The sequence below is a fragment of the Trifolium pratense genome, linkage group LG4 (assembly GCF_020283565.1).
Source record: "Trifolium pratense cultivar HEN17-A07 linkage group LG4, ARS_RC_1.1, whole genome shotgun sequence".
Classification (NCBI taxonomy): Eukaryota; Viridiplantae; Streptophyta; class Magnoliopsida; order Fabales; family Fabaceae; genus Trifolium; species Trifolium pratense.
In genome coordinates this window covers 47,889,574-47,905,324 of record NC_060062.1, presented here as the reverse complement: position 1 = coordinate 47,905,324, position 15,751 = coordinate 47,889,574, and the positions used below count along the sequence as shown (strand labels likewise).

The following is a 15,751-nucleotide window of genomic DNA, read 5'->3' as shown; positions in this document are numbered from 1 at the left end:
GTGTTGTGGTCTTATTCATACTGTTAATAGTTGGCACAATGATAAGGACTAAGGAAAATGCTAGGCCAACTTTTAGTGGTAAGGACTAAGGACAAAGACCAAAAAGTTGGCACATTGATTTTTTGTCATTTTTGAATTATTGAAATGACATGTAGAGGTTTACATAACAAGCTTAAATTGCAAAATACTATCTCCGGTCCTTTTTATAAGAAATAGTTCACTGAATCTAAAAAATCAATTGTTTCTTATAAAATGATCGAGAGAGAATATTAAATATGATGTATGTTTGGTAGCTCAAACAAAGACACTATTGACAATGACCATGTTTTTGTGATAAGATAAGTTGCACTTAGCTAAATTTCTTAATTGATAAAATTTCCCCATCTCTTTTGTGTTTGAATTAATTTTCCCATCTCTATATTATGGAAGTTATTAAGACACATTTGCCAGTAAACTCTATCAAGAAACCTTCCTTCACTAACCAAATTACAAACAAGATAATTATAGTCTCAGCTCTCAGATGTTATTAGTTTCCAGCTTATTTTTCAAATATTAATTATTTACTTTTCACAATTTACTTCCTATACAATTCTAATGCCATTACACACACAAAATAGCTATAGCTTATAGGAGTAACCGCAAAAGATAAAAGAAAACTGTTAAAATGCCTAGCTTTGTGATTCACAAGTAAATAAGTTCATTTCACTGAACAACATTTCCCAATAAGCTGTTTGCTGAAGGTGAGCTAGGTCTACTTGACCAAGTACCATGCATAGATACAGGGGAACTATCCTTCACCTCCTCTATTGAATGCAAAAAACTATTAGTCTTTTGTGGAACAATCGATATCTCATTCCTCGAAACTAAATTCTCATTTCCATTATTACGAGGCGATGAACAAGTGGATCCAACTGATGAGCCCATGCATATAGTTTCCTCCATCGTCGCCCATCCACTGCGTCTGATATGATCTAGCTCCTCGGCCACTTCAATCATACTAGGTCTCGCTTCGCTATGAAAAGCAAGGCATCTAAATGCAAGCTCGGCTACCTTGTTAACAGAATAGAGTGTCCAAGCATCCCTATTTAGATCAAGGAAAGGATCTATGATATCTTCGATACGACCTTTCCTAATTTTTTCAACAGCAAGTGCTGCTAAATTAATCTCACTCTGAGGTCTACCGAAATCAACCACTTTCATTGCCGTTATTATCTCTACCAAAACAACTCCGAAACTATATACATCACTTTTATCAGAAAGGTGAAAGTTTTGGTGGTATTGTGGATCAACATAACCCGGTGTCCCTTGTGGCGCAGTTGAGATATGCGATGTTTCTGTCATACCTAGCCTAGAAAGTCCGAAATCGGCTACTTTCGATTGAAAGCTAAAGTCCAAAAGTATGTTACTAGATTTTATGTCTCTATGATAAATTGGAGGATTTGAAGAGTGGAGAAATGCTATAGCATTAGCAGTTTCAGAGGCAATGGTGAGTCTTATTGTCCAAGGAAGTGTTCCACCTCTTTCTCTTTGTAAATGTTGAGATAATGTTCCATTTGCCATATACTCATAAACAAGTATATGCTCTCCTTTTTCTATGCAGCAGCCTAAGAGTCGAACTAAATTCGGGTGACTAACCGAAGAAAGAAGCTTGATCTCATTCATGACTTGGTCAACACTATTGGTGTCTCTATACCTGATCTTTTTTATAGCAACCAATTCATCATTGTGAAGGTTTCCTGCATAAACCGTGCCGTAAGCACCGGTTCCTAGCCTGTGTTTCTCTGAGAAAAAATTTGTGGCTCTTTCTATTTCTTTGTAAGGGTAGAGAGGAACAATGTAGTTGCCTGCAGCTTCTCTTAATAGGCGCTTTACCGTCAATTGTTTTGTCAGCCACGTGGAACGGCGCTTGGCGAAGTAGCATAGTGTAGCCAGAGCAGCCGTCACGGAGGCTCCAACTAAGATCACTGCAAAAAATTAATCATGTAGCATTGGTCAAAATTCTACGTGGATTATTTTTGTGAAAGAGATAAAGAGTGTTGTAACAAGGAGAATAGGAATAGGATAAGAGACATAATCAAAGAAAAAAAGACAAACAAATTAGTCCTATAATTTAGAAAAGTTGGTGAGATTGTACCTCCAATAAGTATACCAATTCTGAGTGCTTTTCCACATTTGCTAGACCCAAATGTTGAAGGTCTGCATTGAGAAACTGATGAAAAGGAGACAAAAGAAAAAATGGATTAGAAAAGTTGCAAATATCTAGCACATAAAAGCTTACTTCTCCAAGGAAAAATCAAATACTAACTAGTTAGTAATACTGCAGTAACCATATGATGTAGATGATTACCACCAAAATAAAATGTTACTACTACCTCCGGTATTTAATATAAGAAAAAGTTTACTTTTTAGACCAGATACATCAATCATTCGATGAATCTAAAAAGTAAATTTTTCCTTATATTAATGACTAGAGGGAGTATATTGTTTGAAAATTATTCATATATGATCAACAAAGTCAATGAACTTAGATCCCATATCTACTGAATAATTTGCAGTTGAATCTGCTGTATCTAGTAATGTTCCTATATCAAGAACTTGTATCACACTCAATTTCTATTGTTAGAGGAAAAACATAAAATGATAAGCAACACGTGTCAGTAATGACGGATTTAGATTCCACGCAGTAAGTGCATGCACATTTATAGGTTTTGGCAGTCCAATCTCAGATCAACGGTAAAAATTATATAAAGATAATCATAAAGATAAATGCGAGCTGATTGATCTTAAATCAATATCCGAGATCCACTATAATGCATGTAACCACTTTTTTTCTTCTTCTAATTGTAGGGAATCATCCTGAAATTCAAATTACATGTCAATATCAGGTATTCATTTTCTAATCCCTCACATGGTGAATATATCTATCAACATTCACCAATCTCTACCCTTTGACCACTTATAATGGAATGAATAAAAAATCAATTAGACCAGCCATGTGCTTATACCTAACACTGATTTATAAATAATCCAAATAGGCTACTAGACATGTTGACTTTTGAAGGATTCTTTCTTCCACAAGTTACCATTCAATTTTTAAAACAAGATTATACAAAACAATGTTCCAACCAAGCAATGAACATTAATCACCATGTTTCTAAAATCCTCTGCAAGATTATGGATAATTAATCTAATCTCAGTAACCAATTTCTACATCAAAATAGTGAAACTTATGCTCAAATGAATATACCACCCTTGTCCCCAACAAATAAAGTCTCATCATTATGGACTTGATAAAGAACATAGTTATCTTTAAAAGATTCCCCCACTTGAAAATCTCAAACCTAAGATTCTAATACGCACACTATTATAGTATTATTATTATGATTATATTCTATATTCTAATGAACCTGGTTTTGGGCAGAGAATAAAGCATCAAACCAGAAACCACAAGTCAAACATCAATTTGTCTTTGTTCAACAATTACGGATTACCATCCGTTATAGCCGCCATCATTGTCAATATCTTTGTTAGTCTAGCGTGCAAACAGCACTAACATGATGGTGTATGTACAATTTTTTATAAAGATGATGAATGTTACAAAATTTTATGTAATTATTTAATTTTTCTTGATTGAGTAAAGAATGAAAAATTGTAAGTAAATAGTTTAAATGATAGAGAAAAAAAAATGGATGAAAAATCATGTAGTTTCATGCTATAGCCAATCTCAACTATTGATTCAAAACCGGAGGGTCTAGATTTCACACGCAAAACAATCTCAATCGTTTGGTTACGATGGAGCTAAAGAGGATCAAACCTAGGACCTCTTGCATACTACCAAAATCTCTCACCACTAGACCAAACATAGTGGCTTAACAATCTCAGTCCTTGATTTAAAGTTGGACGACCCATATCGATTACAACATCCTATTGTGACGAGTCAAGTTCCATCTCTTTATGTATAGGATAAAATATATTATTATAATTATAATACAATGACGATTATTATTATTATCAAGGTCTATTTAAATTGACTTATTTGAACTCATCTATCGACCTAAGTAGTTGCGAGAATATTTGAAAGAGCTTATAAAAACAACTTATGACATGCGCATTAGCTTATTTTCATAACTATAAAGCAGAATAACTAACAAGGAAAATGCAAATGAAATGCAAGCATTTTGACTTTATTTTATAATTTGTTTTGGCTTGTTTTATCATCATATTATTAAATAGTATATCATCATGATAAGTGCTTATGTATAAACTTACATAAACTATTTTTATAGTAAAAGATAAAATAAAATAATTGAGCTAAGTTTATGGGAGATAGAATAATAAATACTTCCTCCGTCTCAAAATAATTGTCATTTTAGGAATAAAATTTTGTCTCAAAATAATTGTCATTCTCACTTTTCAATGTAATACTTTCCAATTGTACCCGTAATAATTACTATATGCATTATTCCCTAGGAAACAAACCTATAATTTATAGGGGTAATTTAGTAAAAATGTTATTTCTTTTAACAACTTCATTACATTTCTTAATATGTGTGAAACAACCTTAGATGACAATCTTTTTGAGACGGATGGGGTAAATAAATAAATGAGTGGACTAACCTCTCCGGCAACCAGAACCTTTGACAAATCCATCTCCGACGAAACCTTCGTGGCAACGACACCGGAAACCCTGTTTATCTCCGTGAAGATGAACCACAGTACAACTAGAATCATTAGAACATCCACAAGTCCCTTCAAGTTGAAGCCACCACCCCAACTCAACCACCTGAAACTGAATTGGTACCTCTTTGATTTTACTGGTATCAACAGCAATAGCAGAAAACAAGAATTTGCATCCATTTCTATTCCAATCATTAACAGTAAGAACATCCTCGTGCTCGCGCGTTCTTTGACGCTGCAATTGCGAAAAGCAAGTGATGTTATCACTTCTTGTTTTATCATCACAACCTTCAACATCTATGTTTGATCCAATGAAACTTGAAGTTGGAATAACACAACCACTAAGATTTGAATTACATTTCTGTACAAGGAACGTATTGTTCCATGTTGGAGCGAAATTTTTACCGAAAAGTGGGTCTATGAAACTAGTGCTACGGTTGCATTTTGCTGGTAAAGATATGAATATGCTATCAGAATTCACTTCTTGAACTTTTAATTCACCAATTTTGAGTTCTTTGTTGCTGCTGTTGCAGTTTAGTTTGATTTCACAATCATCAGAGAATCCGAATGGATACTTTACAAATTGTTTTCCGCATCTTCTATTGCAGTTACGTTTATTTTGATCAGCAGTTATTACCGTTACAAAGATTGTGATGATGATGATGATGATAGAAAGATTTGACTTGTGATGATAGAACATTTCCTGATACAAATATTGAAACTGAAGTTAAAAATAGGAAAAGAGAGTTTTGATCTTATTAATTGAGGAAATTAGAAGAAGATAGTATTTAATATATTTGTTGACTATGGAGTTTTAGAGTTAGTGAGAAATTAAAGATCGTTATTGATGCAGTTGGGGGAGATGTGTATTTAATTTCAATAAATGCTCTCAACAGAGCCAAGAAACTACTAGAAATTTCAATTATGATATTGTATTTATTACTAATATGAAAAATGATAAATAAATCATGGTATTGTTGTGAATTGTGATTATGAGGTGAATATGTAGTACTATGCATACCTTTAATTTAAGTTCCAGGCTCTGCCTGCAACAAAGTTGAGAAATTAATGGGCTTGGCAGTGGCAGTGTAAAAACAAGAACTAATTATTATTGTCACCACCATGTATTAGTTAGAAAGAAAAGTGAGTTGTGAAACTAAATTGAATGGTCACTTGAAAACAAAAGATATAGTAAAAAAGTGTAGTAGCCGACGGACAAGGGCCTACATACTATAGTCTATATGTTATATAAATCAAAATATCTTATGCACGCTAATTGCAAGATTAATCTTTTGAGATAAAAAAAATTCATGTTAACATATGCATCAAGGGCACATGTTAAAATTTTAAATATAGAAAATTGTATTTAATGTTAGAAAAAAATTTAATGTTTAAAAAGTTAAATGCACAAATTTCAATATATTATTTCTACTTTTGCTTCCTTAACACGTGCTTTTGGTGCACATGTTAACATTTTCCTTAAAATATATTTAAGATATGAAGATCTTTTAACATACTCCCTTCGTTAAATTAGATGCTACATTAACTATATAAATGAGTTTTACTTATATTTTGACTAAAGTTTTATAGAAGTTTATTTGAGTAAAATGGTTAGAGATATTGGCTATAAAATAAGTGTCTAGGCCTTACGGATCAACCTATAAATTATTACTATTACTTTTTTTTAGTGTTCGCTGACGGTCACGAGAGAGATTCTCCACACGAACAACCCGTCAGGTTTTCACTAGATTTTGGAAGACGGGAAGAGCTTTATTGGAGTCGCAATAGCACCTGTTTTTATATGTTTGTCACTACGTCAAGTAATTTTGTTCATTATAATGTTGCATTTAATTTATTTTATTTTTACATTAAAAACTTAAAGAGCTTTATCTATCTATCTATAACAATAACAATATTGCAGATACATGGGTACACGTACATCGATAAAAACAAGTGACCGCATTTACAAGAGAATGAACAATTGTAATGGTTTAAATTCTAATAAACTCAACATGAGAATTTCTAAATTGAGAAAAACCACACCTACAACATTCTTGAAATCAAGCTAAAAATCCATCCATGTCACCCAATTGCAACTCTTTAGCACAATTTAGCGCAATAATTAGAGATAAAAAATAGACAAAAACCGTTCCATTTTGTAATGTCAACCTTATTTTATAATGTGGAGATTGATGCGTCAATATTGGATTTATAAAAATTCCAATTCACTTTTTGACCTTACGGTTACTGCTGTATGAAAAATTGTAGTATTCAAAAGTTACCATCCTTATAACAACATCTTAATTCTTTCTCTAAAACAAATCATATTTAACAAGTAGTATGCAATCTTTTTTATTCAAAGCAACCCGCTTGGGTTGGTGCATTGGTATTGGCATGGGATCTAAGAGTATGCTCCTCTTGAGGTATGAGGTTCGATTCTCTCTGATGCCAATTTAGATGGGTTAATTTAGCTTCTTCAAAGAAAATAAATCTTTTTTTTTCAAAGCATTAAAACAACTATTAGTTTGAATTGAATCTGATATCTTCTATTTGTGCGTAAATTTTCAATGATTATCATTATTATTATTATTATTATTATTTTACGGAAGATTATCATTATTATTTCGTCTATTAAAGAAATTATAATATTATTGTAGTGAATCAAAATTATTATTGTCATGTAATAGTAGTTAGAAAGAAAAGTGAAACTAAATTAACGTTTCTTTGTTCACTGGAAAACAAAATTAAGAAATATAATTAAGTTTAGTGAGAAATTGAGGAATTTTTCTAAGAAGCTACTTCTGTTGTTGCTGGGACTAGTGGTCTTGCAACTGGAACATAAAGTAGCGTTTCTTTTTTCTTTTTTCTCTTTTCTTTTTATTTTGTCTGTCTCCGATCACAACTTTAATTAGATTGTTTTCTTCCTTCTTTTTCCACATGAATAATGTCCAAACACTCTATGCAGATCATGGACTAGATCTTCGGTGAAAAGAGAGATCCAATAGAATCTTAACCTTTCAAAATTAAAGGTTAAATATTATCTTTTTCAATAAAAATAATAATAATAATAAAAGATTAAATATTAGAAACAAGAGAGATAGAGAGTATTGAACACATCTAAATTTGAGTTTACAACTTCGGTGAATCCGTGAATATGTTTTCTTTTTGTAATTGGGTTAATTGCTCCAATGTTTGTATCAAAAAGTGTAATTTAACCTTTGTATAAGGTTTAAATACTCCTTATACTATATTGTTAAAAAAAGTACTCCTTATATTCGCTTTAATAAATAGTACAAGGAATATTCGACCTTTACAAGTCTGATTAAGACTTGGTTTACTTCTACGTTTCTTACTTAAAACACAAAAAATACCAAGTACTCATCAATTGATGTTTTAAAACACAAAACATTCCAACTAATTGTTTGCTATATTTTTTTTAAGGAAATTATCTGCTCTGGAATATATGTATATATAACAACTCTATTTTGGGAGCCACTATTGTTCTGAGAATATCTCACTCTACTTGTGGACGATAAAAGTCAAATAGGAATTATCACGAAAAGGGATTGTACTATTACAAAGGGAAAAGTCCAAGCCAAATTACTTTAACTAAAATATATATGGTGGGAATATGTTAGTGATGGTGATGGTACTCAGCCAATAATAAATTATGCATGACCAGAAACACAAGATGATGAATGGAGTACGTGGGATATGAGGTGTATGGGGACACCAACTAACAACCATTTTTTGTGCCTTCCCCTTAGGTCACAAAATAGATAAAATAATACTCCAAGTGGTCACTACTACAAAAAAGGGCTACTATAGCACTTTTTTTTAGCTTTAATAGCACTTTTAAGTGCTATTGAAGCTGGTGCTATTGTAGGTCTGTAGCTATTATAGCACTTTTTAAAGTGCTATTGTATGATCAATCTTTAATAGCGCTTTCTACTCTAAAGCGCTATAGTAGATCTGTTTTGGCAACACGCTTTAATAGCGCTTTTCATAAAAGTGCTATCATAGGTTTCAGTTTCAATAGCACTTGTGTACAAAAGTGCTATCGTTTACCCCACCTTTAATAGCGCTTCATCACAAAAGCGCTATTGTATGTCTTTTCTTTTTTACAAGCTGCAATATTTTTTTTCAACAGGTCTGTCTTTCCAACAATGGAACTTAAATTGTATTTTTGACCTGAAGCTTAATTTGAAACTTAAAACATAGGAGCAAATAATACAAAGGTCAAAAGGCAAAAACTATATTAATAAAGATATAAAAAGGCACAAAGAAGGCCAATAAGTACTATCAAATTACATGAGTCTCCCATCCTTCACAAAACAAACAAAGAAGCATGACAATTTTGTGTCCAAGACAAAAACAAACTAATTATCCTAATCCCCTAGATGATGTTCATGACACTAATTATAACAAGACAAACCAATCAACCTAAGCAAATCCTCTGCCAATTGCCAAACCAAGCAAGCATCTTTCATGTTTTCAAGAAGTCCCTGAAAAATTAAAAAGAAGAGAATGGAAAAGTTTAGCAGCAGCTACATTTCATAATTTTGAGCCAATAGTCCAAAAGTTCTATAATTTATATTTACATAAACTCCACACAATAAGATAAAAATTATTGTGACACATGAGAAGTTGTCAGAGTAAAAGTAATTAAGGAACCTCAAAATCAGGGTGCAAAATGAGATGTCATCTTCTTTAAGATCAGGAGCAATATCATTCTTTAACTCTACCAATGTGTAACATCTACAATTTGTGATTCTCTCGTGACTGCAGATCAATTTACTCATTCACTAGCACATCATACGCCAATTCTCAACAGAGATCAAGTCAAAAGAATTTGGACATGGAATAATACATCAATAAGGACATGCATATACAAGAAACAAGCTTGACTACTAATATCATGATCAACTATGCCAACTTATCCATACAAATTAAAACATAATATCCCTTTTCCTATGATTGATACCTAAATGCAGAAAAATGAACAAAATCATAAAATCACCCAATTCCAATAATAGAGGTGAACCTGAACACAGTTATTGACCATATATGTTTAAGTCAAGGGGACCTAGAGGCTATTCATTTGAATACATGAACTAGAGGCTAATAATGTATCAGTTGCTTTGAACTTTGATCTCATGTGGGTTATAATAGTAAAACACAAACTGCGTATAAATAAAAAGATGTATAAGTTGTTAATAATGTTCATAAAACATTTTGATCCCCCAAAATTATCAAACAGTTCCTGAAGTATGTGACATAAAAAGCTCAAAAAAGATAAGAACAATGCAAAGAAAAATTCATGAAAACTAGAAATCAGTGTGAGAAATTGAAACAAACCAGCTTACCATCCATTTGCATCAATTACACAAATGCACTCGTCCACAAGAACAACCCCTCATAGAGCAAAATCAATAACAGCAAATATCGCTTCAGCCAAGCACAAAAAGCAGCACGCAGACAAATGCACTATGCTGAAAACAAACCATAAACCTGCCCAGCAACAAATCATCGTCATGTATCCTACACAAATAAACAAAGTATAAAAAATGAGACTTAGTGGTTGATTTTGCATAAAAGTTTCCTATATTTTGAGTTCATACTCATAGACTAAGCTTTCAATGTAGGAAACTTTTGCACCAACAAGAGAAAGTGGATTTGAAGATGGTGTTTGGTTTATCTTGACCAGTGTCTGGTTTAGTAGATTTCCAATTTCTAAATTTTCCTATATTTTGAGTTCATACTCATAGACTAAAGTTAAGTACAATAGTGACAAACACAATTAAAATTACCTTGATTGTTGTTCAAATTTCGTCCCTTAATATATGCCAGCACAATACAGTCATCAATCAAAATACTGACTAATGTTAACAATCATCATCAATCAAATTAACAAATAAAACCAATCAAAATGTTGGCCACTCACCTGTACATGTCCAGGCTTGAAATTGAAAGTTCCCTTGCATCAGTCATAGTGATATAACATTGTCATTTTTGACTAATACATAATCACATCCAAGAACACCACTTAGTCATAGCCACTACATAAACATAAACACATTGCACATTACATTCCAGTTAGCCTATCTAACAATACCAAACTAGTGCCCAATTTCCACCATTCCACTATTATTATTATAACAAGCTAGACTAGATGTTTCCCATCTTGCCAAGGTCACAATTCCAGCCATGCAATCTAAATCATACTAAATGCATATTAAATCAATCTTTTAAACACCTTAAAGGCAAGCTCTGTTCATATTAAATTTTACTCATCCAAACAAGAAATGGTGTATTATCAACAAATACTATCTACTTATAAGCATGTTAAAATCATTAGAAACATGTTCAACTTAAACCAACATAACCAAACACACTGTGTTGTAACATTTCAACAAATACCTTGTTTACATAATTCAAGTCAAGCAAAACATCAGTTCCACAGTGGAGTCAAGAAAAAAATCAATCCAACAACAATTCAATATGGAGAAAAATCAATCCAATTGAGTTAAATAGCTGGAAAGTAAAGACAAATCACAGTGAAGAACAGGTTCATATTGTAGTGGAGAAGAACGAAATCACAGTGGAGACTGAAGAAGAACTTACTGTTCCTTGAAGGAGAGTCGCGCGTAGAGGAGAGTGAAAGACGCGATTCATGGCGGGACAACGGCACGACGCAACTAGCTGGTTCGCGGCGGAACAAAGATGTGCACAAATATGTAATGGGCTCATAAAATCTGAACAATCTCAGAGAAGTGGAGAACGACGGCTATCTTGTGCGGTGGTGAAGCGGTGTTGAAATATGAGAGTGTTGGCCCAAAACGAAGGAGATGGAGGTTCAACGAGATTGAGATCTGAGAGTGGAGAGCGATGGAACGATATGGAGGATTCAGGTTTTGTTAAGGAATGAAGTTAGATCTGCGATTTTAAGAACGATGCGTGAAATATTTAGTTTATTTTTTTTGAAGCATAGTGTGTTTTTTCACTGGAAAGTGCTAAGAATAATAGCGCTTTTGGAAAGTGCTATCTAAGGTATATGTATTATAGCGCTTGTACCAAAAGTGCTATAAAAGTTTTTTGATAAATTTATTTTATTATCTACAATAGCACTTTTATAGTAAAGTGCTATTATAACCATTTGAGTGAGATCTTTAATAGCACTTCTATAAAAGTGCTATTAAATTAGTGCTATTGTAAGTCAAAATTGTGGTAGTGGGTGTAGTTTAACATAATTTTGCGAAAAGTGTAGTTTACACAATTCAGAATTTACGCACCGGTTCTTCGGAGTTTAGTTCTATTATTTGTAACATTCAAAATATTATGATGTCAAATCAAAACTTTGTGGTTAAGTTTGTTAAGCGACAAGCAAATATGGTTGCTCATACGCTTGCTAGGGCGGCCATATCTTGGTCTAGTCGCAATATCTTTGAGATATTACCTCATTGTATTACTACTTTATTGATTAATGAAATAATATGATTTGTTGTTTGTCAAAAAATAAATTCAAATGGCCCGTATAACAATGTTATTTCTTTTAAAATAATTACACATGAATGAATAGTAATAAATAATAAGCCACTTTTTTTTATACTGAAAAACAACGTTCATAAACTTAAGAGAAACAACATTGTTATGCATGATCATTTGAACTCTTTTCAAAATATTCATGGTATCGGGTAGGAAACCAAAAGTGTCAAACACAAATGGTATAAAAACATGTTGAATGTCAGAATATGTTTTCTCGTGTTTGGTCACTTTGTTTGAAGCAACTTTAAGGGCTACTTATCCCACAGTAAAATCCCAGTACTTAATCTCACAAGTGGAAAAACTCTAATTAAGACCACACATGCATGTTTTCCTCCTACCCAACCATACACCAGAATATCTACACGTCGATCTCCTTTCTTGTGGGTTAGTCAAGAAGTCCACAAACGCTTCTTACTTCACAGATACACTCGCACACTTAAATATGTCACAAAGGACTGAAGTGGAAGAAATAGTCACAAGAAAGGGGGGGTTTGAATTGTGACCCCTTTTAAAATTAATCCTGCACTATACAAAATTGATCTCAAGTGTATACTTGGATGAACGTTAGTGAATGATAAAACAGATTGTTCTGAGAATGTACTTCACTGCGTCATGTTAAGGTTGACTTTCTTGTCATAAATGTACTAAAAAGGCACTTGTCAAAGCATGTTAGGCTTTAGGGGGGACAATTCCTTTTCCAGCAAAATTGTAAAGTCAAAATCAGAGTTCATACCACATACTCTTAGTGTTCTCAATATATGATTCTGCAATGCCCAAGACTAGGCCTTTGGAAGCTACAAAAGCTTATGAAGCAGCCTCTGTGCTGAGTACAAACACAACCATTCAACCCTAATAGATAAAGAAGCCACCCTCCATTGAAGGTCCTCCAACCACAATGTCTTCAACCGCACCTCGTAACTCTTTATCAAACAACATATATAGTTCCTTCCTCCATGTGAATTAGTTGGCACGTCCTTAAGCCGAAAAAAAAGTTTGGCGAAGTCCATGCATAATCAGAGTAAAAGAAGGTACTTTGTGGGTCTCTTAACTGAGTAAAAAGATATGTTAACTCAACAACACTAACAGCTCTCTTCATAGTTACCCCCACGATAAAACATCTATCTCAACTAACAACTCCTCCAAGTAATTTCAACATTGGCCTCTCAATGTCTGAAGGGAATAATCCCTCACGAAGTTTATTACAATCACACGAAGGCCAAAAGATCTCGGTTTTATGGATATTCAAATCAAGGCCTAATCGCAGGCATGTCTCTTAAATGATATCAAGTGGTTTAGCCACTTCCCTTAAATCCCCTATGGCAGTCCCATCATCAAGATATCAATCAATTGTTCTGCATACTTATTGTTTTTCGTCAATATTCAACTTAGTGGGCAGATAAAAGGCACACGGTCAGAGTGAAGGGTTAATCCTTACCTTTTAAAAATCAAACGGTCCATATGAGTCAATATGGTCTAAATAATTTTCGGGATGTAAATCAAAGTATATTCTTCACAAAGTCAATCACTCTCTTCGTCCCTGATCTTTGATCTTTTTAGCATTTTAGTTTTGTCCTAAAACTTGGTTTTTTTAGAAAATCAAGACACAATTATTAAATTAATAATATTTTTCATTTTCTACCCTTACAAAAACTAATAAATCATGGATTCCTTCATTAAGTGAATTGAGGAAAATTGTACGGTATAAATCTATCTAAATTTAGTAATCTTAATATAAGTGTTCATACTTAAAAAGATCAAAGATTTAGGATGGAGATAATAGTCTAATTTATGCTTCAACCAATCTATATTGATTAAGTCATCAATTGTTTCCTTATTTTTTTAATGAAGATTTTTTTTTGAGAAAATATATATGATTTTTAGTAATATAAAGACATGATTTTATAGGAACTGATTTTGTATTTTAATAATTTTTATAGTGGATGAATAGTGAGATGAAATAAAGAGAATTATTTAATTTTAAAAAAAATCGAAACCCAACACAAAATTGAGATCTAAAACTGAATCTCGAAACTTAAAACTAGATACTTTTTATAAAATGTTCAAAATAGAAAACCAAAAATCACTTCGAATGAGGTCTTAATAAATCAAATGTACGTAATCTAACATTATTCTTATTAAAGAATTTTTTTTAAATGGCAATGAGCATTTTATTTTACTTTTAGTAGCATTTGTTATGTTTGCTTGTAGAATTTATTTTTAGATAAATTTCCATTAACAGATGTGAATTTATTTGGTTTTTTAATTACATGTGAAAATTATAAAAAGATATTTTATAGAAAATTATTTTATGTGAATTCTCATGTAAAACGATATTTTATGTTATGTTAAAATTTATTTGGAGTAGAAATTCCATATGAAAGTTTTCATATGGAAATATGGAGTAGTCCATTCTTCATTAACTCAGTTACAGTTGTTGTGGTACTGGTTTCATAATTTTTGGACCAGAAATGAGGTCTATAGGTATTTTTGAAATTGGACATCTGATGCATAATTATGCAGAAAATTCTGCTCTAGGGTATAAAGCATCTCAGTTGCAAGTTATGCGTTTCGGCGAACTCTAATAGAGTTGGCAGTATTGTTCAAACGTCTTTTAGGTGGGTTCCCTTAAGAAGCTCAACTTTTAGAGTAGCTTAGCACTTTTAGTTGCCCATAAAATATGTATGATAATATTAGCTTAAGTTAGAAATTAGGCTTTACCCCAAAATTATCACAATTGCATGATAACATTAAGTAATTAGGAAATTAGTGTGTGTGAGGTGGGTTAAATCCCCAAGTCCACCTCTAATGTAAATGTTGGATAATGGTTAATGACTATGATATGATGAATAAGGTTTCTAAATGGCAATTTATTGAATTTATATAGAAAATGCAAAATAGAATACTGAACTGTGTTCTTGCTAAGCGAGCAGAGCAAAACAGTACTGCAAATTTACCACTTTTCAAACTTTGCCGCTTGTTTTAAATCTTTATTCATTATGTAACCTTTCCATAGACAATATATTAATATACTATGTTTATAGCGTCAAACACACTTCAGGAAATTAAGTATCACGAACCAGGACAGTTTAGAAATACCCTAGAAGGAAATTCAAGGGCAGGATAACAATCAGGATAATTAAGTTAAGTTAAGAAAATCGGTTAATCATGGTGGTTACTTATGTACCACATTATGGGATTCGAGGAATCCAATCATGTTACGATTCCGAGCTTCATGCTGTGCCGATGCGTATAATCATCGACGATGGATATGTCAGGCCTCTGAGACCGGCTCACCTCAGAGTATCCTTCGAAGGTTAAAACAAACAAGATAATTAGTAGTCTCACCCACGATTATCAATTTTTTTTCTTCAGATAAGCATGTTGATCGAGATATCGTGGTAAACAAGTATGAAGATTCGGATACGTGGATTACGATATGGAGCTGACATCATGTTAATCTTATCATTGCATAAGATTCAGTTACTTTATGTTCCGTAGTTAGCTCAATCATGTATTCATTCAGTGGATG

At 32.6% G+C, this 15,751-nt stretch overlaps 1 protein-coding gene and 1 long non-coding RNA gene across 7 annotated transcripts; both read right to left on the bottom strand.

Moving 5' to 3' along the window:
* Nucleotides 1-447: 447 nt before the first annotated feature.
* LOC123881641 (wall-associated receptor kinase-like 14) lies at nt 448-5,911 on the bottom strand. The gene is made up of 4 exons (XM_045930364.1): nt 5,699-5,911; nt 4,618-5,380; nt 2,135-2,209; nt 448-1,964 (listed from the first exon to the last, which is right to left on the bottom strand). The coding sequence occupies exons 2-4, from the start codon at nt 5,375-5,377 to the stop codon at nt 703-705; spliced, it is 2,097 nt and encodes a 698-aa protein (XP_045786320.1). The 5' UTR covers nt 5,378-5,380; nt 5,699-5,911; the 3' UTR covers nt 448-702.
* Nucleotides 5,912-8,935: 3,024 nt separating this feature from the next.
* Nucleotides 8,936-11,667, bottom strand: LOC123881640. Of its 6 annotated transcripts, XR_006799550.1 has the most exons (5): nt 11,302-11,667; nt 10,622-10,736; nt 10,488-10,512; nt 9,352-10,188; nt 8,936-9,182 (listed from the first exon to the last, which is right to left on the bottom strand). It is a non-coding gene; the product is annotated as an uncharacterized LOC123881640 (long non-coding RNA). The 6 variants fall into 6 exon arrangements; XR_006799547.1 differs by having other exon boundaries at nt 9,352-10,512; XR_006799551.1 differs by lacking the exon at nt 10,488-10,512.
* Between the last annotated feature and the right edge of the window lie 4,084 nt (nt 11,668-15,751).

Coding starts and splice junctions, on each gene's coding strand:
- LOC123881641 (XM_045930364.1), bottom strand. CDS start 5,377: ATGTTCTATCATCACAAGTCAAATCTTTCTATCATCATCATCATCATC. Junction 2,210..4,617: donor AGGTTCTGGTTGCCGGAGAG/GTTAGTCCACTC, acceptor CCTTTTCATCAG/TTTCTCAATGCAGACCTTCA. Junction 1,965..2,134: donor AATTGGTATACTTATTGGAG/GTACAATCTCAC, acceptor AATTTTTTGCAG/TGATCTTAGTTGGAGCCTCC.